Genomic DNA, 24,416 nt, shown 5'->3' on the forward strand with positions numbered 1-24,416 from the left:
ATTTTAGTGAAGACGAAGATCCACTAGAGGAGTGAAAGTGTAACCATAGTCTCTTTCCTAAGCTGTGTAATTTAGCGAAAATAATGTTTTGTGTTCCAGCCTTATATGTGACTAAGCAAAAGAGACTTCAGTGCAGTATGGAATATTGTCTCTGATGGACGAGGCAAATTTGATCCGAAACGAGCCATTCGAGGAATAAATTGGAGATCATTGTATTTCTGTCAGATGTCTACTTTTGTAGGTGATCAAGTTCACATATGTGTATTTAAATCAATAAATCGGATGGAGTTATAAAAAATGGCAATGTGATTTTTCATTATGAGACAGACCATCGTTGTGAAAGTCAGTAGTTGCATAGTTGTCCTGTGAAGCTCAAAACTCTCTCCTAATTTTCATAATTGTGTAAAGTGAGCTACTTTCTTTTTGGATCACAATGATACCATGGTTAGACACTCCACCCACAAGTCTACAGCATAAGTAAATTGATCTGAGTGTAGTTCCATCAGCTGGTGGCAATATGTCAGACGTGAGACTAGATTGAGACAAAAAGAGCTATTACTAAAACAGTCACTACAACAGTGCAATTAAAGGACCAGACAATCTCTGCCTTCCCCTCCCCACGGCGCCTTGTTCAACTGCAGCCTGCCCGCTTCAAGCTTTCATACTCGGGAAGCCATGCTCAAGCATGGTGGGCTCAAACGAGTATTAGCAAGCCAAATGCCATATTTCTGAGACCTCTAGTTATCACACAGTGTGCCTGAAGTGCAGGAAGCCTATATGCCAGGGGCTGGCAAAAATATGTTTTTGCCCATGTCGCTGCTCATTTTGGTGCTAGGACGTTATAAACCCCGTTGTACTGGTACTTGTGAAGTCTGCTGCTCTTGTGACAAATAATTTGAAATTGATCCAGGCATTTGGAAGGCAATCCTGCACCCGCACATGTGTGCGGAAGCGCGTGCGCGCGCGTGCACACACACACACACACACACACACACACACACACACACACACACACACACACACACGACTCTCGATGCACTCAGTCTGTTGGTCCAGCATGGCCAGGGGTTGTCGGCTGGTTAAGTAATTGTCAATGTCAATAAAATTCAGCAACAGCCATGTACTTTCAGAGGTTATTTTATTGTATTGTGTAGGCTACCAGTCTCGGCATTTCGTTGTGCCATCTTCAGGCCCTATTTATTAGGAGCCATTGACAATTACTCAACACACTTGTCAGTCATTGATATCCACTTGTTCAGATTGCTGTTATGTTGATATGTCTGTTTGTGCGATAGATTTGAGTTTCACTTGTGAAGATCATAATTTATTTACTTTCATAGGTGGGGATGGAGAATGCTTAAGAGTGGCATCTATCCTCCCCTGCGCCTTGCTGTGAAACCTCAGCTGCCTAACATGTGCATAGTACACTAGCATATCGAAGATATATATCGTAGTAACAGGCAGCAAAAGAATTTTTATATATATAAAAATCAAAGAGGGGTCTAAGACCTGTCCTAATGTGGTCTTGCATTTCTGACCTAATTAATTAGCAATACAAAATGTTCTGTTTTCATTGAAATTCATTCTGTGACAAATGGGAACTTCTTTCTCAGGTGGATCAAATGAACAAAATCGTCGAAGTCCTGGGAATGCCACCAAAACACCTCCTCGACCAGGCGCACAAAGCGCGCAAGTATTTTGACAAACTGCCGGGCGACGGGAGCTACGTGCTGCGTAGGCCGAAGGATGGCCGCAAGTACCGGCCGCCGGGTTCACGCCGGCTACACGACGTGCTCGGCGTGGAGAACGGCGGGCCTGGGGGTCGGAGGCTCGGCGAGCCGGGCCACTCTGTCAGTGACTACCTCAAGTTCAAGGTGAGTTGCAATTGCATGTGGCCGAGCATTCAAACTGCAGTACTAGTAAAAGCAGTGAGCTACAAAAGCCACATTGTCACGAATTGTACTAAATGTTTGGGTATGCATTCCAGTGCAACCCCATGAAGCAGTTTGGATTAACACCATCTGCATTCTTTCTATGTGGAAAGATTATGCGTCAGGTTTCTCATTCATATTTCGATTTTTTAGTTTGTGAGGAAATTGTGGAAGTACAAAGGATATCTTTGAGTGATTAGAGCTTTCATAAAGCAAAGGCTACATACCACCTTGGGATAAACACTGAATGTAGTATTTTCTGAAGATTACTTCACACTAACAACAGTTTCACAAGGTTTCAAATGGAGCATGTATATGATCTCATTGCTCTAGACCAGCTGCCCTCAAAGTGGGGGACACACCTCCCTGAGGGGGTGCACCAGCTTTTGTTGAAATATTTATATTTCATATAGTATAAGAAAAAGACTTCTGGTGAACAAATATTTCTAGCATCAGACGCTCATTTCCATGAACCAAATTAGAAAGCTCCCCCATCATTAATTTGTTGTAGTATCTCACAAGAAGTGACCAGTATATCCTGTCAACAGGAATGCTAAGAAAAGCCGAGGGTAATATTCCCTCACACTGCCCCTGTCTCGTATCGTGCACAGGGTTAGCTACTTACCAAACATTTAACAATTGCTAATGACAACAAGCAACTTGATGACGTGGCTGTGACTTCCTTGCAACAGTGGCTAGGAAAACAAGACTATTAATCACAGGTATTGTGACTGTCCTCTCGATTTCTGGAGTCATTTCAAAGGAACTGAGTTAACTAGAAGCCAAATTCTTGTGCATCTTCAGAGGAAGTTGTTAACCAGATTTAAAATAAAGTGATACAAATTCTGCCATTCCCATGTATGAGTGGCAGATTCCCAGTGGTAACAAGTGATACTGTGGAAGCTATTCAGCAAGTTTCTGCTGTCCTTCAAAAGAATGCATTTCTAATAAGGAAAAAGATTCAAATTTAAACAAAGTACATTCTTCTTTTGTGTCTTTCTCAGTTCCTATCAGCAATGTTTGTTGTAAACACAGAATCAAAATGTGTAAATATGAAGTTGATTATCTGAAATTAGGCTTTACCAGCATTCTCTTGAATAATGAGGAACAACCGTGATGTGTTCTTTGTTTGGACATTTTAGCCAAAAATATCCTGAAGCCTATAAAACTAAATATACACCTGCAGACAAGACATTCACACCGTATAAATAAATCTATCGAATTTTTTAAGTGTCATAAGCAAAACTAAAAGTAAATGTCACATTCCTAACAAACAAACAAAAAACTAAGTATCAGTTCCTAAGAAAGCTGTAATAGCATCTCAAGAGGTATCCTACGTAATTGTGAAATCCAGATCACTACACATTTTTGGCGAGAAATCACTTTTTCGTGCAGCCGCCAAAATGTATGAAATTGTGCATGGAGAAAAGTTTGGTGAGAGTCTGAAGTCAGTCTCACTCTTAGATGATACGTGGCTCATTGTATTGATGCAGTAGCCACTGACATGAAAAATCTGTTGCTACCCCATTTTTATGATAGCTTGAAATCCGCACTGTAACTTCATAACAGTATTGGTATCAGAAATCTTCACTCAGTTTCTTCTTTTTGTACACTACTGTTATGAAAATGAGATTCATGAGGACTTTTTACTTTGTAAAGCTCTGAAAGGGAGGACTACAGGTGAAGCTATTTTATTTATTTATTTATTTTTCTGGAGAGTCTTCTTTTGTTGAGAAGAATCTGTCACAGACAAATAGTGTTGGTATATGCATCGATGCGGCAGCAGGCAGCATTTAATTTACTTGAATTAAAAAAGGCTTCATGACAAGTGAATGTGCTGTTCTCCTTTTGTAAAATTCACACATCCCGTGATCCTACAGGAGGAATTTCTTCTAAAGTAGTACAACCTAAAGTCAACAAAGTGATGAACGATGCAGTCAGTGCCGTAAATTTTGTGAAAGCATGGGCTTTAAAAGGTAGGATGTTCTGTATTCTTCATGAGGAGATAGATTGTACTAATCGATGGTCCTGTATTACACATGTAAGTACATTGGATGTCTTGTGGTAAAGTTTTTCGTCACATTGTGGGGCCGAACAGCAATCGTACAGTCGTGCCTCTGTTTCTGGATGAGAAATGGCTTGTAATGTTGTGCTACTTGGCTGACACTAGAGAAACTGAATTATATTAATTTATCACTTCGAGGCCAAAATAGTAATATCATTTTGCTAAGTGAGAAAATGTTTGTGTTCAAGAGTAAACGCGGACTTTGGAAAACCCAGGGTTAACTGCAAGATGTTTTCTTCTCTGGATGATTTCGTGAAGTAAAATGAGTTGGGTGTAGGTAGGATTAGTAGAATTGGTGTAATACATCTAAAAATTCTTTGTCGGCAGTTCAATGATAAATTTTCAGATACTTCATCTGAGAATGACTGGATCCTGGATCCACTATGCTTTTGATTTGGTCGTAACATACTACTTGTCGACAGTAGAACAGGAACAGCTAATACAACTCTACAACTCTTAAGTGATAGAACACTTTGATATGAATTTAAGTCTATGTCTCTTGAAAATGTCTGAGTGCAGACCCTGCAGGAACATTACAGTTTAACAGTTATTTACCACATCAGCTTAAGCGCGTGAGCCAGCATTTTCTTCAATGGCATTAACCAAGATGAAACGTTGGTCTCGACTGCAGCTGTAAGCGTGAATTTGCACACGACACTAAATGTGCAGGTGTTAGAAAATTTCTGAATTTTCATCTGTGTACATATTTATGTCCTTATTGGATGAACAGTTTGAATATAACAGTATTTAAATTAGTGTCTAAATGTTGACTATTGTTTATCGTCATTTCTGTGTCATCACCTTTGAATAACAGTATTTAGAGAAATACAAATACTGGCTCAGTTACAGTAACTGCACATGCAGCTGTGGTTATTTATAAACTAGTTGTAATTTTTGACTCCCACCAGCTTTTAATATACAAATGAATGATAATTAAAATAAATTAACTATGATTTGCACAAAGGAGATTCTCTATTGATTATTATTACTGTTGTTTTTGTATCTGATAGGTACAATAATTCAAAAGACATAATTGATATTGTGGGTCATTTTTGTGCCAAGTATGAGAAGTGTTGTGGAATGAAAGGAAAATGGGAGGGGACAAAATTGTGCTGCTCTAGACGACCACAATGGTTTCTTCTGTCAGCTGTTTCTGTTAGTCTGTCAAGGATGCAGGGACTAAATCGTGGAGGCAGGAAAAGAAGGCAGATGGTACTACAGACTTACACTGTACATTGTTTTGAAGCCAGAGTGGGCGGGACCTGCTACCATTTTAAGTAGCCCAAAATGTTAGCAGACTACTGTGTACGATTGCCTATTGTTCATTATTTATGTTGTGTGCGTACAATAACTGTTTTAAATACTAAAAATATAGCACATGCATGAATAACATAGACAATTTCGAACGTTTTTATGTTCTTGAATGTATATTTGCTTTGCTAACTGACGCATTTGGCCTCATTAATGTAACTTGTTTTTCTTGGTGCATTTCAAATAATGAATAAGAGAAGGATGTGACGTGATAATGATGCTTCCATAGTGCATTTTATTCAACTTTTACTAAATTTGCATCGATAGCAAATGAGAATGGAACTCCAGTACTATTGCATGTTTGCTTACTGGTATTGGTTTGTGTTAGTCAGATTTTCAACTTTTATGCACTACATTTTCAGTGCTCATGCCTGAAAAAAAAAAACTTACCTACATGTTCTTAGTTAGCCCACAAACATGTGGAGTGAGGAAACAAGCAAGGCATGCTTTCGTATCTTGTGCATGTCAGTAAAAATGAATGATTATTGAAATGTCCAATAAACAGAACTGCATAGAAATATACATCCATGCAGGATAGAGTTGTTCTTGTTTTATTAGACTGTAATTGCATTAGTTTCACTTTGAAAGCTGACTTATGATGCTTCTTCATCCATTTACGGGGTAGAAAAAGGGATAATTTTTAAAAAAATCTTCCAGCATTGTGGACTTCTATAAATGTGATCAAGGAATGATCTCAAAAGCTTAAGACCCCATAAAATGGATATTTTGCTTTAACATGCCTGTAAGTAATTTTTTTAGTCGTGATTGCATAACCAGAATAAGATATAGGCCTACCTTTTCAACAGTGGCCTATTTGCTTCTTTTCCCGAAATATTTCTCGCCAGTAATTCCGTCACTTTTTTGGGAATAACCAAACATGGCACAATTGGAATGTACATCTACTTTGATCATCTGCTTGATTTTACTTCTGAAATTCAAATGTAAAATCATAATGATTTGGAACAAGTTTGAGGTTTTTTTTTATTTTTGGAAATATGCCTCCCTGCTGATCATTTCTTAGTTTTTTTCTTTTTTTTTTCATTTTTTAGTTGTACACAGGCAGATGTTAGTAATCAGTAATTCCTACCAATCAGCATTTACACATTACAGTAATAGATAATCTTCTGTGGAATAGGAGTAGTTATCAAAGAGAAATGTTTTCAGTTTTATTTCAAATACTACTGTTATGTCTGTCAGGCTTTTTATATCTATGGGTAAATAATCCAAACTTCTGGTTGCAGCATTGTGAACTCCTGTTCGTGGTGCAGACAACCTTAATGTGGCGTAATGAATGCCATTTCTTTCTTCTAGTATTTTAATTGTGTACATCATTATTCCTATTAAAGTGCAGTGGATTATTTACAACAAACTTCAACTTCATGAGGGGATAACTCCACTGTGAAACGGATAGATTGCTACTCACATGCAGAGCACAAAGCAGGTATGACAGAATGAGTGTTCACATAAATTTTCAGACAGTCTTCTCCAGAAAGGAAGCACAGTGCACATACACATTCCTACAATAAAACACACAAAACTCACGCGCACATGACCTCGGTCTCTGGCTGTTCTAGCCAGAATCTTTTTCAAAGGGGAATGAAATTTGATCAATGAATAATTATTGTTGGAAGGAATTTAGAGCACAAGATGCAGCCCCAACAATCAGCACAGTTACATAGCTATATGTCGTGTGGGGACGAGACCATTGGTGCAGTGTGGCTCGGATGTCGGAGCGTTTGCGATTTGGAAAGCAATGAAAAACATAGGAAAGAAGAGAGAGAATGTACCCTGAATAAAGTTAGGCAAATCCAAAATGAAATGACAGAAATGAAACCACTACAATAAAGGAACACAGTGTAACCATAATTCATGTATACAAAAGAAAATATTGCTTGAATGGCTCCACTTATGAATGAAATGTGATTCCTTTAAACTGTAGACTACGCTCAGATTTATTATTACACCATAGACAATGCAAGCTGGTATTCTTTATGAAACAACTATGTCTCCAAAGAATCAAAACACCCAATATGGTCGAAACTGGGTACGGGCACGGACACGGCTGCATTGGAATGACGCCCGGGGGAAGTGTCACAGCGGTGAACCATGGAGGTACGAATGCAACAAACTTAATGTTCTGGGCTACTTAATGTGGCTCCCTTCTTTTTTTACGTCCGTGGACAGAATTCAGTTAGGCTTTTCACTTTTTCCTGGCACTGAAGATTTTCACTTCGTAGATAAAGCAGTGATTCTTTGAGATGAAGCCATGGTGGACTTTGTCTGAGAATGACATAGTGTGTTTTAGAAGGTTTTTTCTTCTACTAAAATATTTTCATTTAGAACTTCACTGTGTTCCATATAGTCTTCTGAAATATGTACATGGATGAGTGGTTAGGTAATTGTGCTGGAAATGGGTTTATTGTCCTGTTGTAGTAAGGAGGAAAGATACACAGTTTTGCTGACGGTACAAGAAGGGGAGAAAAGCTATTGCTAAACCATGATCCAAGATATTAAATTCCTGTATAAAATGATCTTGTGGATGGTGTTCTCCATTACATAGGGACCTGATACAATTAAAAATCTCTCTGTTTGTAACACACAATCACACATGTCACTTGTAACATTCTAACATGAAACTTTTGTAGTTTCCTTCAACTGTGCGTTCTTTATGTAGTGTTTTTTTTTTTTCTCTAAATAACAGCATTGGAACATCCAGACTAAATCAAAGGGATTGAATACATAGAGAAGTTACGCCACATTGATCAGTATTCTCTGCAATGCGATACTGTACCATGTGCCACCATTTTTATGTAGTTATTATTTACTATTTTGAATGTGAGAGAGGCACAGCTTGAGTTCTTGATGAGTGTAATTACTGAGAATTATATAATTTGCCTTCAGAAGTGTGCCTACTACTTACATTCCATATACGACACGTATAGAAAGAACAAAAATTTAAACATTTTGTATATTAAGCAAACAAATCCAGGATGGAAAGTAACAGTATTATGAAAAGGATAGTTGCTACCCACCACATAGCGGAGATGCTGAGACGCAGATAGGTGCAGGCGTGACTGAGTCTGGTTTAAGCTGTCATAGGCTGTGGTCATGTATGTGTGAGCTGCACTTTTGTGTGTGTGTGCGTGTGTGTGTGTGTGTGTGTGTGTGTGTGTGTGTGTGTGTGTCATGTGTTTACAGGAGTGTTATCATTAGTATGTCTGTTGTCTATTTTCAACAAACACCTTGTTGGCCGAAAGCTCATTTTGTGACAGTCTTTTCGCTGTGCCTACCTGCGTCTCAACATCTCCGCTATGTGGTGGGTAGCAACTATGCTTTTCATAATATTGTTAAATAAAAGTAAGATTTTTGTAAAATATTTCTATCGGAGCCCTGTGTTCTTTTCTGAAGTGACTGATTACATGTATCCATTGCAGAGTTTGATATTTTTTTTCTGTAGAAAAGAATGTACTAAAACACATGAACACAGATGGCAAACTGAATTAATATAAGAAAGAAGCATGATTTTCAGTGGTGCCACTTCCCCAGCAATTTGGGGGGGGGGGGGGGGGGGGGGGATCCAACGCCACGTGTACATTTGAAACATGAAGAGCCAGCTGATGATGAACCTGCCTGTTCAAAAATGGCAACAGTGCTACTTGTTCTTAATAAATAGTGTTATTAACAGTGGCTGATTGCTATTTTTGCTGTATTATAAGAATTAAACTGCATTTTTTCCACACCTCCAGTTTCACCATGCCAGTTTTCATCATTCTTTTCAGTGTAATGTACTATTAACCACATGGCTGTTGTTTTGGCTTAAAAAAACATGGTGGAAGGCTGTTCAGCTAAGTAGTGTAGCCTCTGTTGTATTCAGTGTCTCTATTTCCAGTGAAAGGCACATAGAGACATATCACAGACACACGTCATGAGTGATAATTGTAAAGTGAGCGTGACTCAGCTGTATTGAGGCTCTGCCGCCTGTGTTTCAGGATCTCATCCTCCGTATGCTGGACTTCGACCCGAAGACAAGAGTGACGCCGTACTACGCCCTGCAGCACAACTTCTTCAAGAGGACAGCTGACGAGGGCACCAACACGGGTGGCAGCGGGTCGGCGCCCAACACCGCAGGCGCGAGCAGCTCGGCGGTGTTCGTGCCGCCCCTAGCGGGGCCCCCCGACCCCCACAGGCCCGCCCCGAGTCCTGGCAGCGGAGGCGGTCCGCAGCAAGGTACGCACAGCTTTCGGGGACACCTTTCTTGTGCTTGGCGTGATCGTCCATTAAATGTCTCCAGTTACCCAAGTTGTTACGTAAGAGTGCTCTGTGTCTTTTCTGTCGAGGTACACTTCTTCTCACTTCACTTGGTGCCTTTCCACTTCTTTCTTCCAGATCCTGTTTCACTTATGTGATGCACCATTTCTTGGCCCAGCCTCTATGTTTATTGCCTTCAGTTTCTGTTTCGAGCAGTGTACTTGCTTTTGTTGTTTCTACCATCTTTTCAACATGTCCGTACCATTTCAGTCTCGATGTTCTTACGCTTTCACGTAATGCTATTTCACTTGTATTTCTTGGCAGGTTTTTTCATTTTGGGTCTTATCTTTTCATGTTTCTTCAGGGGGACTGACTTCAGATATTTCATTTCTACAGCCTGCAGTCTTTTACTCTTTCTAATGCAGATGGAACAGGGTTCAAGATAATATGTATTGATTGTAAAAAAATATGCCAGATGAAGTGTTTTCGTAGGTCTTAAGGGATTTGATCTTGTCATAAGAGAGGCCTACCTCTAACCAAAGTGAGCTCCATTTTGAATTCTATTAGTGATTTATAGACACAGACAAACTGTGTGCATTGGGGATATACATTACCAAATTGTTGCTTTTGGAAGACCTGAGTGTTTGCTGCACCTTACTGACTAATGCTTGAAACATATATCTGCAGATAAACTTATGAGTGTTTTTCAAACTAGGAACATATCCATATGATCTTTGGGAATGTGGTCTTTGTCATCTTGAAAGACAGGGGTGTGCACAGTACACTCGTCATGAAGGTGTAGAAGAAAAGGCAAAACATGGTGACTGAGAATCATGAAATAAATGTTGTGTTTCATGTTCATGGTAATCTCAATTAATAAGCCCAGGTCACTGTAGGAAAAAACATCACAGTACAACCTCCATCATGAACTACACATTCCACATGCTGCTGGTTACATGCCTCATTCGGCTGCCTGTTCACGCGGCACCTCACACCGTTTGAAACGAGCCACAATTGTGACTCATTTGACCACACTACATGCCTCCAGTCAGTTACTGTCCAGTATCTGTGTTGTTTTTCTCATGGAAGAAGTGCAGGTTTACGTGAAATTGTGGGCAACGGACTTTTGTGAATTACCTGACCCCAAATGTCTGTTGCAGTTCCCTTCAGAATGTTTACTCAAAAGCTGGTGGAGGTGGACCAGCATTTACTGAAAGTCGAATTGGATTGTAGTTGACGAGCTGTGAGACTCGTCTCTGGTCTCTCTCTTGGTCAGGTCCTTTCACGACTACCGTTATTGCATCACGCTTCACGTTTGATAGCGGTACACCGTTCCCTGTAGACACACTGGGCAGTCTGCATTGATACACCGATAAATCGAGCAACTTCAGTTGTGTTGTGGTCACTGTAGCCGAGTACTCCTTTCTACCAGTCTGTCAAGTCGCCACATTGACTCATCTCACTATACTGATCCCGTACACACACTTCACTACCCCCACAATGGTGGAGGACTACGTTACTGCCTGGCACCAGTTCTACATGACCTATAGCACTGTGAAGTGACAGGTGGGCTCTTTTAAGGGGGGGGAGAGGTGTCTAATATTTTATCCATTGAGCTTGTTTGCAAGCTGTGTTAATTATAATAGTGCAGGTTTATCTAATGTGTTTACCATCTGAATGACAAACATTATGTATCTGCTTGTGTATAATTATACTATTGTGAAAAGTAATTGTATTTATTCTGGTTAGTGTTTTAGATTGTTAGGTAACTAGAGAAAGAATGTTGGAGCATCTGTCAGAGACAGATGTTTGGTAACAGAGTTACAGATTGCTGATACTCTGATGGTTTTGCTGTTTGGAGAGAGAACTAGCCTCGTTGCTTACAGAATCTTCGTAGACTCCCTGAGAACGACACCAGCCCTAAAGGTCTAATCTCTAGCAGGTATCCCACCCCTAGATATCTGCAGTGAGTCTACTGCCTGTCTGGAAAGAAATAAAGCAATAAATCAAAATGCTGGTAAACCTTCTGGGCCGTATGGTCACTGGCAAAGAAACTTTTCAGTTCCTGACATTTCATCCAGAGCTACAATGGACGTATTTTGGGGGTGCTCCTGGCAAACTGAGTATTACCAACTGACAAGACGGGCATTGTAACATGACATAAATACTGTGTAAAGTGGGTGTGGTCAAATTTACAAATGATCAACAGAGATAATCTTTGTCAGAAATAAAACTTAACTGTTGATTGTCACCTGTCAAGAATAAAAACGTACTTATTGGTTCTGCAGAGCCACTGCCCATATATCATTGAGTTTCATGGCTTTTTCTTTTATGTTAAAATTACCACCATTTCGATGCCTTCTATATATAGTCATAGATAATAGTTTGTTATAGTAGATAAAATTTTGGTTTTGGAAAACTTAACTTCATGATTTCTTGACTAAAGAATGTGTTCTGCTACAGCTGATTTATCTGTTTTCCTTATCAGCAAAGACTTTTATTTATGTATGTATGTATTTATATATTTATTTATTTATTGGTCCTGTGAATCTTGGACAGTACAGTGTAGAAAAGGTATTGGACCATTCATTAATTACAATTCCTTGATTTTTTTTTTTTTTTTTCTTCGGACATCATTTTAACAAAAGATAAAATTGTACAATATTTTCTTACCCTACACATTTTATAAAAAAAGTCTTAATCGGTGAGGCAGTTTTGTTTTTGTAGGTATTCCCTTACTGTATAGAAGCAGTGCTTGGCTAAGTAATCCTTCACAGTTGATTTGAACTTGTTTAAGTCCATTATTATTTTTTTGATTTCGATAATGCATTGTACAATTTGATGCCAGGGTGGAGTATGCCTTTCTGTAATAGTGCTGTGTTTGTCTGTTGTACATGTACATTATCTATTTGTCTTGTGTGGTAGCTATGTACAGGTTCATTACGGGTGATGCTTGGAATGCCACTGTTGGGTTTTTCTTTTATAATAATTACATTTTCAAGTATATTAATACGTGGAAGTGGTAGCATTTTATTTTCCCCATGTAGTGGCTTGCATGATGATCTTTGATCTAACCGTTTCATTAGTGTAATAATCTTTTTCTGCAATCCAAATGATTTCTGACTAGCTCCACAATTTCCCCAAAACACTACACCATAATTCAATACTGAATGAACACAAGCAAAATATATGTTCGCGAGATATCACTCGATACACATTACAAAACGTGTTTTGCTCAGTTTGTTGTTCACATAGTCCACATGTGTATCCCATTTCATCTTTTGTTGAATCCGTATACAGAGAAATTTTGTACTCTCTGTTTTTTCAATTTTTTGTCCACTTATTTCTCCGGAAGGATTAGCTGGTATCCTATTGTGGGTGGTGAAAACATCCATTGCAACAGTTTTTTCCATATTTATAATCAGACTGTTTGCATCAATTCATTCAGTCTCGTACACTCCACTTGCTGACTGCTGTATTTTATCATTGTCCTTTTTCCTACTGTTACTCAGTTGCAGAATCCTATTTACTTCATTGCCTGAATAGCCATTCTTCTTGAAAGCCCGCTATAGATGTTTTAATTCAGTGCCCAAGTGTTCTGATGTGCAGATAAGTGGGTAATGGCTCTCCAGAATTGATAGAAAAGTCTTTATCCTTGACAGGTGACAATCAGTGCTTAACAATTATCTCTGATGAAGACTGTCTCTGCTGATCACATATGAACTTGACCATGCCCGCTTTACACACCCGACTCATTGGTCAGCAAGATTAGACATTGCCATGAACACCTCCAAAGATGTCCAGTGCAGCTCTGGACCAAAAATCACGAACTGAAAAGTTCTTTCGGCCATAGGCTTACAGCCCAGAAGACTTATCAGCAAATATGACATTCAGTTGTGAAAGCTCTCATTGTATGCACAAATCTAGAGACCCGTTCTCTGTATGGGTACCTACGAGCAACTGCCTGACCCAAATCAAGACGAAGTTTCCTCTGTACTACAGAAACCCTCACTGAACAATATTCAGCTTTCAAACTAAATTCCATGTGGAATCAAGATGGCAACATCACAGAATGGGTAGTACCATGTGACAGCTTACCTTCTGGCCAAGAAGAAAGCTGGCCAACATGGAAAACACTCGAGAGGCTATGATCTAGAGTCGGCTAGTGTAATGCTGACCTGAAGAAGTGGGAATTTTCTTGTGAATCTACCCTGTGTGAATTCGGAGAATAGCAGACTGTGTATCGACTCCTCATCTGGAAGATGTGTCCAACTACATACTCCCTAAAAGAACTGATGGCAGCTATCCGAGGAGTCTATGAAGTGGCTAAATATTGGTCACACAGCATTTAAAATGCATGTCATTATGCAACACCTGCCTGTAGAAAGCTGGTAACGCTTATGGTACCAGTCTGAAATGATCTATTTATAGTTTTGATTAAATCACATATGCTTTCTGAATCGATCAAATAAAATTGCTTCTCCACTTACTAATTTCCGCTATTGCTGTACTAGAAGAGCTCACAGCTTGGACTGTGGAAGTGACAGTGCCTTTATTTGTGTAACATCGTCTGATACTGTGTGGTAATAAAGAACTTAACAATATTCAGACCTTATAATAAATGACAATGCTCGTTTGCAGATAGCAGGTTTATATTCCATACACATCCTAAGATTCACAATTTTCAGAAATATCAATGTATTTGATGGTGCTGTGATTGGATGCAACATTCCATGAATCATTTAGCTAACAATAAATTCCATTTTTCAGCTTTTCGTCTAATTCATGTACCGGCATGCCCCAGAACAGACTGTTACCATTCCGTGTTTAAGTGTAATGTTGTAGTGTAATTATTGCCTGATTTGTCATATTTCTGTGTAAAAGAGAAGTGCTACGATTTGATAGAGATGTAGAAGCTTTTTCAAACATTTTTCGGTAATTCCATGTGATAGAAGTGGGGCCATATAACTCAAATGTAACAGAAGAGAGTGGCATGAACTACCTGGATATTGGCGATGGAAGGAGCGCTGAAAACATTTAGCCAGTGATAAAAAGTTCCTTCTACAGGGAAGGAATATTTTATGAAATTTCAAACAATACTGTAAAAATATTCCCAGTTACAAACTGCAATGAGTTAATAGTGTTTTGGGCAAAACTCTTGATAATGTGATATCATTTATGTAGATGAGAGGATAAATAATTTTTTTTTTTTTTACCTTCATTCATGAAAAACTGAAAGGAAAGGTGATAAACATGTGTAGAGAATCACAAAATCGTATAGAAAAAACAAAAGTTTAGACTTTTGTAGTATAGGGACATGATGGAAACTAAACTAAATCGTAAATAATCAGATCACCAATGATCAGCTGCAGTTATTTTTTTGTAACTTACTCCGTCTGTCTGAGACTCTACTCAATTGTGTGTATGTTTGCCATAGGTCCATGTAAAAATGACCATATTTATCCTAACAACTGCACTTTTAGAAGAGAAACGCCTTAGCCTAGTGGTATTATGGTAGTACATTGTCAAATAACCCTTAGGTATGCCTCTCTTTCTCTACAGCATTTAAGACAGAACCAAACAATAAAAGTAGCCAACTTGCTTGTGTATTTGTAATCTTCTGTTGGCAGTGATGATGATTGTAAATGTCTTGGCTGCTATGTCCTAGTACTCTTGTGTTGTAGCAGGCCAATGATTTGACATCCCATTGGATTGCAGTCTGTGCTTACAGGATGGCTAGCAACATTGCTAAGAAATATACATGCAGAATTCAGGATATTGTTGGAATACTAAATGATCTCCAAATCTACTTTATAAGCTGTGTCATATGTCTTGGTTTGCATCTGGAAATATTTGGCAACCTTTTTAATTTTAATTGAGAGAGGCAGTGATGTAACTTCTCAGCCAGCAGTGCCAGATTTTTTAAAATCATAATTTGTGATATAGTAGTGTATAAAGTATATTATTTTCTGTGGTTGACAGTCACAGTAATGTTTAGTTTGTAAGAGATGCAAGTTGGTCTTTGTTGTTTGGAAATGCTTTTTAATTATTTAGAGTGGTTCAGTGTATAGAATTCAGCAACCAGATACCAGCGGTGTTGAGGCACAGTAATTTATCGAATACATTATTGCCAGTTTGGCCTTTGTACATGTGCCATAAGACTAATATTGCTGTTTTCACATTCACTTTTTGCAGGTATACAAAACATGTTTTGTTATTTGATTTTCTATTGACAAAGGATAGTTTTAACCAAAACTGGAGTGCAAAATAACACTATACATACATTTTTAAAATTTATTTGTAAGATTTATTTTCCCACAAAGGTACATGTATGAAACTGACAAAATAGTGTTCTTTCTTTGTTTAACAAGTACAGTTTTCTTGCAGACTGTCTGTTGGTGTCTGGTTGATTTAAGTGCAGTATCCCTCTCCTCTGAGAGAAATCATAAATAGTTGTTATGTTCCCTACTGTTTCTTGATTTTATTAGAAAAAGACTTTTCTCTCCTTGACTTTTAGTTTGTCAACTGTTGCGTAATATGTCCCGGTCAACATCTGTAAATTCCTTTTTGTACAACCTATTGCTGACGTTTTCATGTTCTTGCCTTCTTCTGTCACCTGTTCATGCTAGATAATTCTTGTTTTAATCATTTTAATGAACAGTTTCTCTTCACATATTATTTATGTTGTAATACCCATAATCTCGCCCCTAATGTGCTCCGCACAATAATAGTGAATTCTGTGACCTCTTACTCTCAGTATGTGCACTCCACCCCTCCCCTGTCCCCTACCCACTTGTGTTGAAAGGTTCCCCCCCCCCTCCCCTACCCCCTGTTACACCTTCCTTGCTACAGATTGTTGTGATTGCGTCATTGTTGCTTGTCTGTTTTTTGCCGGCCAGCAGACGTAATACCAGCTCAGTATGTGACTCGATGACTAACTCTGTCTGGGAGCCCAGCAAACTGTTGAGGTGCTCCAGCCCCGCCTTAGTCTGCTCAGTAAGTGACTTTTGTCTTAACCTACCCTACCCTACCCTAGCGAACCCTACCCTGGAAACCAGCCTGCATGGTGTGTTGGCTCTCAGCTAGATCTACCCTATTCCGACTAGCACATGGGCTCTCGGTTTGTACTTATCTACCGACTGCACATGTGTGACCGCCTGTGTACCTTCACACATACACACACATTGTAGAAAAATGTAGAGCTTGTGTAAGTTGCTTCACAAGTAAATTCTTAGATTGCATAAGCTGTTTATACTGACTCTTTTGAAATGCATTTTTTTACATACTATAATTTATCATCTCAGTAAATAAAGACAGTGATAATAGTGAATTTTTTATTCAGAAGTCATAATAATGTTTAGACAGCTGAAAATGTATTAAGTAGAAACAGTTGTGTTACATTAAATTGTGATGTCTTTGCTTGAAAGATAACATTATTGCCATATTATTTGCATTCTTTTAAATCACCGTCAGTGATTAGTCTTTTAAAAACAAACATTCAGTCTCTGCGGAATGTCATCTGTCAAGAAGTTTCAAAGGCTGTAAAACCAAACTCAAGAAAACTAATTGATCTGTTGCCTAGCCAAGCATTGTAATTTAGTACATAACAGAACAAACTTAATTAATACTATGAAGTGCATCTGGTTTAGTTGATACTGTTTGCAAAGAAACATATGTTTTTGTAGGACTCGTGCTTATATGTTTATTGATTGTGTGATTCACTGTGGGATTGGATCCCCTGGTTGTTTGGGTACTGTAGTACCTTTATTTGTGGACTCTGTCATTTTAAAATGGCTGTATAGCGGAATCTGGCCAATAATGGTTTTCATAAATGCAGTTGTACAATCTTGGATGCAAAAAAATTGTCGTTCAAGAAATTTCAAAAGTCTATGAACCAAATCTGAAACAAGTAATTGAAATATCTCTGCTTGAAAAGTTTCTGTCAAAGTACAGCTGCAATCATTGAAATTTTTTCCTTGTACTGGAACACAAATTATTGATGGAAGCATGGACATATCCGAAAGAACAGCTGCGATCTTCGTATAGATAAGGCTTACCGGCCAATGATCTTCTTCAGTGCGGGTGCACTCACATTGCTGTAACTCTTACAGGACTCGGTAGATTGACTGCCGCGAGTAATGAGTATAGTGGGCAGGTGCACTACGAACGTAGTGTGTGGACCATAAGTGGGAAGTGTGGGTCTCAGGGGGAGTGTGCCAGAGATAAGTCCCTGCAGTCGTACTATCCTCTGTGTCCTCAGTGGCTATGATGGATAGAGCGTCTGCCACGTAAGCAGGAGATCCCGGGTTCGAGTCCCAGTCGGGGCACACATTTGCAACTCTTCCCGTTGATATTTATGAACGCCTGTAAAGAGCGAATGGTCTGGATTTCATTGTAATTTCATTTTTTAATATCTGGTCACAGTATGTGAAAGTAATGTATATTTTGTGTGTTTACAGGAGCCAGTGACCTTAAAATATGTAGGGTAGTGCACACTTTCCTGTATGGTGTAAAAGGAAGTGTTATCCGAGAGTGAATTGTGACTGCTGCACATTATTGTTATTGAGTCATGTCGTTAACTACAAACTGCATAAATGGATGTATATATTTTTGCCAAAGTATTGCCAGTTAGGAGCTGTATGAACAGCACACTACACAGTGTTGATGGACTGAGACAAGTAATTGTTCTGACCGACCTTACCTGCACCACGAAAACACAGCGTGTTTATAAATGATATGTCAAATAAAAGAGCAACTCAAACAGTTTTACCAAGAACCTTATAAATGTTCTATGTGAACACCATTTGTCACACAGCACACATCAAGTCTATAGCCATTTGAAGTCTCATTTATAACTGTAATTTTAATGTAATAAATAGTACAAAGTGTTAAAACCCCGATATTCATTTATAAACAACCTGTACTTTGGAAGTGCATGAAGCTGTCCCAGAGCCTCTAAATAGAGCCTAGGAAGTTGCTGGTCGAAGAATACTTTCAAAGCAACATGTAAGAGACATGCAGACTGTTCTCTGCGATAGTCAAAGGAAAGATTGTGTGGATAAAGAAAAGAATGCACACATATTTAGGAACAAACATATTATACAGTTATACTATAAAAAATTTGAATGAAATTCTACAAAGAGGATAAGTTTAGGACACCCAGATAAGAAATTAATTGAATTAAGGATGCTGTTTTACTGTTTGCATGCAGAATGATGGAAGAAATCTTAAACACAAGGTATAGTGACTTGTCTGATAATGAATGTAGAAATTCAGTGGAACTCGTTAGGCATTCTTCTGGAGAAGTATGAGGGGAAAAAGCAAGAGGTGGGAAAAAGCAAGAGGTGTAGAAGAAGAAAGACTGAAATAAATGGAAGAAGAAATAAAATTGAATATACTATGAGAAATTTGAAAAGAAAACTGAGAAAACAGACCAAAAGTGACAGCATATAAGGATAGCCAAGGAAATGTTCCAACTGAGGAAAATGTGTTAATGGAAAGATAGAGAGTAATGCTAGAAAATCCCAGAGAGACTGGACTGAGCTGCATTACATTGCAGTACCACGAGTCTCATAAAAGATATGAGGTTAAACTTGACATTTCTGATGAAATTACAGCTTTGCCACAAGAAATATTGGGAAGTGTAGTGTAGAAATTTGAGGACAGGGTACAAGGGTCTTAGTACTTCCGTGTCCACATATTAGTGAAGAATGTTTGATGCTATTCCAGTTTTGTACTAATTAGCCAAAAAATAGGGTGGGCTGCAATGATTAACTTGTGCTCCCAAAGAGCTTTCACATCTGAGAAACCAGAAATCCCCACTGTATAGTTGTATTATTTTTGTGTGTCAATGAGTTAAAATGCTTGCATTTTAATTACTGACATCAGAGGAGGGGGGATCTTTTTTTTCCCTTGTGACTGCTGAAGAAACACTGATTTCTTGTGTCACTACAAAGCGATCTGTGTCTTGCGATCATTCAGATTTACCAAACCCATAGAGGGTAAGACCTAATTCAGTTTTCATGGGAAATGTGGTGAACTATGTTTCAGAACCAAAATGTTGTGTTCTCAGGAGACGTTATCAAGCTGAAATGTCAATAATATGTGAGGTGTGCTGCAACCAATACATTCCAGAGGATTCAGATACTTCCAGTGAGCTTTTCCTGCAGCTCTTTTCAAAGATTAGAAGTTAATAAAGTTTTGAAACCTTGCACACAGAGAATCCAGAAAATCTTAGTCCACAGTTGTAGGAACCCCTGCAGAAAAAATATGACTATCTAAAAATGTTGGGCAAGAGTCCATGTATTTGGATCTTGTAAGAAATGTTTGATCTGCATCATTTGTAGTCTATTGTAATCACTGGTTCTTGATTTTGAGGTATGATTTGTAAATATTCTTTGGAAGGAACTGTTCTTACTAATGAAAATCACTCTGCTAAAATAAAAACCTTTTTTCTTGTTTCCATCATTCTAATTATCTTATTACATTCTAAAAGTATAAACTGTGCCATTTTGACAACACTGTGCTTGTATGAAATATACAAATTTGAGCTCTCGCAAATAATGCAGCAAATAATTGGTATATTTGTACTCTGTGGATAATGTATTATAAAAGGGAACAGATGCAGATCAACATTTTCTTTGCTCATATGCATATTGTTTGATCCCATTAGGATTTGGAATGTAGCCCAGTTGTAATTGATTACAGCAAGTGTGGTTTGCAATTCTTATTACAGCATGACCAAAGTAACCAACTCTGAATGAGTTTTACACTGCCCAAGGATGGTCTCAGATGATGATCAGTTTGGCTTTAGGCAAGTTAAAGACAACAGATATGTTGTACCTAATGATGTGGGGGGGGGGAACCTCTATCACCAGTTTGACAACCTATGAGAGCTGTTTGACAGTGTCAGACAATACAAAATGTTTGAAATTCTTGGAAAAATAGGTAAAACTGTAGGGAAAGATGGGTAGCAGACAACCAAGCGGACAGGATAAGAATAGAAACTGAGAGTGTAGTTCTCAGATTAAAAACAGTATAAGAAAGGGATGAAATTGATCGCACCAACTGTTTATTTATACATCAAAGAAGCAGTGATGTAAAACAAGAGAGACTCGTGAGTGGGACTAAAATTCGGATTGGAAGGATATCAGTGATACGATTTACTGATGACAGTGCTATCATCAGTGAAAGCGAGGAACAATTACAGGATCTGTTTAATATAACATAAGGTATAACAAACAGAGAATATGGATTGATAGCAAACTGAAGAAAGACGAAAGTAGCGGGGCATAGCAGAAATGAGATTACATTAAAACTGGGGGCACACAGTAGACAAAGTGAAGGAAGTATGTTTGTTACCATGGAAGCAAAATAATATGATGGATGAAGCAAGAAGGTAATAAGAGGCAGACTAGCCCATACAAAGAGGACACTATTTGCTAAAAGTATAGTACTAGAATCAAATATACATATATAGGTCATGATTTGAGGTAGATGACATGACAACAAACCTTTGAAGCATAACGTTGTATGACAATGAATACAGACAGAAAAAATATTGGTTTATTTCATGACTAAATCCAGTGTTATTTTTTTGCCAAAGTTTTATTATTTTTTGCTAAACTTGGTGTTATTTTTGTGAAATTACTTGCTATTTTTACCAAATCCATTGTTATTTTTTACCGCAGTTGTTGTCAATATTTGCCAAAGTTGGTGTTATTTTAATGCTGAATTCAGTTGCTTTGCCACATTCAATGTATTTTTCCAGATTTGTTGTTTTCGCCAAATTCAGTGCCATTTTTGTGCCAAATTTGATATAGGTTTCTTTATTAAATACTGTGTTGCTTTTTTGCCAAATTCCATGGTATTTTCCCCCAATTTGGTATTCTTATTTGCGCTTTTTTGGCAGTTTCAGTGCTGTTTATGTTATCACATCAAAATTCATTACATTAGAAATTCACTGTTATTTTAAGTCTATACAAGAAGGATTATACAGGAACCTCAGTCTTTAGGAGATAAGATGTAAAAATGCAGTTTTAACTTCCAATAACTATCAGTTACAAATATTAGTAATCTGCTGTCTTCAGGTTTGTAATATTTTTATAAGACATAATTACAAATTTTGCAGTATCTCGTAAGAATTGCTGTTTTCATGTTATTTTGCTAAAAAACCCTAATTTTGCCTTATTGTTTTTGCAAAATTTTCGTATTTGTAGAAATGAATAGAGGGCCTCAAGAAAACCGAAAAAGAAGAGAATCAATGGGGTGCTAAAGAAGGGTGGTGGAAATTAGGTGGTTTGATAAGTTCGGATATGGAGGGTTTCTCCACAGAACCAGCAAAGGAAGGAAAATGTTTAAATAACTTCCATGGTACTGAAGCAGCCACAGAGGACAAAAATTATGTAGGAAGACAAATAATTAGAATATATCCAACAAATAATTGAGAAAATTGGGTGCAGGTGGTAATCTGAGATGAAGAGGATGGCATAGGAGAGTAAATCATGATGGGCCACGTATAACCTGTCAGAATACTGCAGATAAGAGCTTAAACAGCAAGACAGTATGAAGAGATATAAGTCCTCATGCCTTCAACGGACATTTACTCGTATGTTGATTCCCCATTACGTTTGAAAATGGTCATTAATTAAATCTGTTATTCTTGTTTCTTAAATCATTGTTGTCATTCTGTAATTTCAACATACTGGATTAATTGTGATAGAATGAAGATTTGTATTATGAGACAGAAACAAGCTGTGCCCTCTCCAAAAAATGGGAAAGAAGTATATTTGTCTGTCCAGAGTTTCTGTGTTACACGCCGTATGCCAGTTTAAATATCAGCACAAGCCTGTGAGCAGTGAACACAGTGCAAAAATACATTGGTACAGTACCAGTAGTCACTGTAATCCCCCTGTATGTGTGTGAAAATTGTGCTGACTGCTGTAAGTCCTTTGAGTTGCATGTGTAACATGAGAGCCAACACACTGTACATACTGGCTGTTGACTGACATTGTGTTACTCACTCCACGTAGAATAATTTGTCATCACACCTACCCCCTCCTCTTGCATTGGTGGCATTTAGCCAGCACACCTCTAGTTCTCCCCTCAGGTACCAGTAGTACCCAGAGTCCCGCACGACAGCTCCTCCAAAAGCTGTAAACACGTGATGCTACCGATACTTGCATACTGAACTTTTTGTGACTCTACTTTGTGTAGTAAAGGTTTGTTGTGCAGTTTCGGTCACAAAAGCGTTTCTGATCAGAAACTGTTGAATGTAATGTTGTGAGATGAGGAGAGACTTGAATAAATATTTCTGCTGTGACTCTCATTACAATTAAAGTAATGTGTGTATTTCCATTGTCCATGAAAGTGGCTAGAGGTGCACGAGACTGAAGAAAATGAGTGTGTATTTCCATCCTATACCGTTGGCACTGGAATCGTGACATTTCACTAGCAAATATTGATGTAAAAACTAACTTTCTGAATTACCTTAAAGAAAAGGATATTTAGGATTTTGGAAAAAAGTCTGCACAATGTTTTTACATTTACATATGAGGGCATTTCGAAAAGTAAAGATACAATGGCTCGCAGTCCTTACATAGAACATTTATTTAGAAAATGTCAGTTACATCTTATTAACTGGATTATTTGTTATTTTTCGACATAAGCACCCCCGTTATCCAAACATTTGTTAAATCTGTGCACAAGCTTTTGTATCCCACAGTTATAGAAGGTTGCCGCCTGTTATCGGAACCACATTTCAACTTCATCTTTGATCTCTTCATCATCGTGGAATGATTTTCCACCAAGATGTGACTTCAGGTAACGGAAGACATGGAAGTCGGTGGGCGCAAGGTCTGGGCTGTGTGGCGGATGGTCCAATACGTCCCATTTGAATTGTTTGAGTAGTGCTTTGGTTACGACTGCTGTGTGAGGCCGAGTGTTGTCATGAAGCAAGCAGACTCCACTTGTCAGCATTCTCCTGCACTTGTTTTGAATTGCCCTTTGAAGACGTTTCAAAGTCTGCTAATATGCAGCAGCATTAATTGTCATTCCAGGAGGCATAAATTCCAACAGAAGAATGCCTTGTCTATCCCAAAAAACAGAAGCCATGATTTTCTTCACTGAAATCGACATTTTGCATTTCTTGGCTTTTGGTGAATTCAAATGGTGCCATTGCATTGATTGTTGCTTGGATTCAGGTGTATGGTGATAAACCCACGTCTCGTCACCTGTCACAATGTGATCAAGGAACTCATCACCTGCTTCAGCATAGCGTGTGAGGAAGTCACGTGCAAAGCCCGTCCTTTTCTTTTTGTGTTCTTCCGTTAACAGTCTCGGAACCCAGCGCATGCACAATTTCCTGTACCCTAACTTGACAGTCACAACTTCATAAAGAGTTGTCATTGAAACGTCTGGTATGATCTGATGCAATTCTTTTAATGTGAGACGTCTATTCGCACGAATTGCTTCCTCCGTTCTCCGAAGAAGGGCATCAGAGATCACAGATGGCCGACCTGTTCTTTGTTCGTTATTAACATCAGTCCTACCTTCAGAGAAATGACGATACCATTTCATTACATTTTGTCGATTCATAATGTTCCCATAAACAGAAACAATTTCTTTGTGAATATCCGCTGGTCGCTGACCTTTTGCATGAAGAAAAGGTATGTCTGAGCGCACTTCGCATTTGGCGCGATTCTGAATTGGCGCAGCCATTTTAAACACGACCTACTCCAACCAGAAGCAACGTTCAACTGCCGAACAACCGCGAGGAGAAAGTTAACGGTTCAAGGTTAACACCAGTGTTGCCAATTTGCTCGCCAAAACTCTTCTGTTCCTCTGGTGTACGGTGTATCTTT

General features: G+C 38.4%; 1 protein-coding gene across 1 annotated transcript in view; it reads left to right on the plus strand.

The window, feature by feature from the left end:
* The window catches only part of LOC124551030 (serine/threonine-protein kinase minibrain), a 476,580-nt gene that overhangs the window by 442,542 nt on the left and 9,622 nt on the right, over positions 1 to 24,416 (plus strand). Inside the window, exons 7-8 of the mRNA XM_047125882.1 lie at positions 1,614 to 1,874; positions 9,297 to 9,534. Coding sequence (XP_046981838.1) covers positions 1,614 to 1,874; positions 9,297 to 9,534 — 499 coding nt within the window. The remainder of the gene's footprint in view (positions 1 to 1,613; positions 1,875 to 9,296; positions 9,535 to 24,416) is intronic.

This window comes from Schistocerca americana, chromosome 9 (assembly GCF_021461395.2).
Source record: "Schistocerca americana isolate TAMUIC-IGC-003095 chromosome 9, iqSchAmer2.1, whole genome shotgun sequence".
NCBI classification, from domain to species: Eukaryota; Metazoa; Arthropoda; class Insecta; order Orthoptera; family Acrididae; genus Schistocerca; species Schistocerca americana.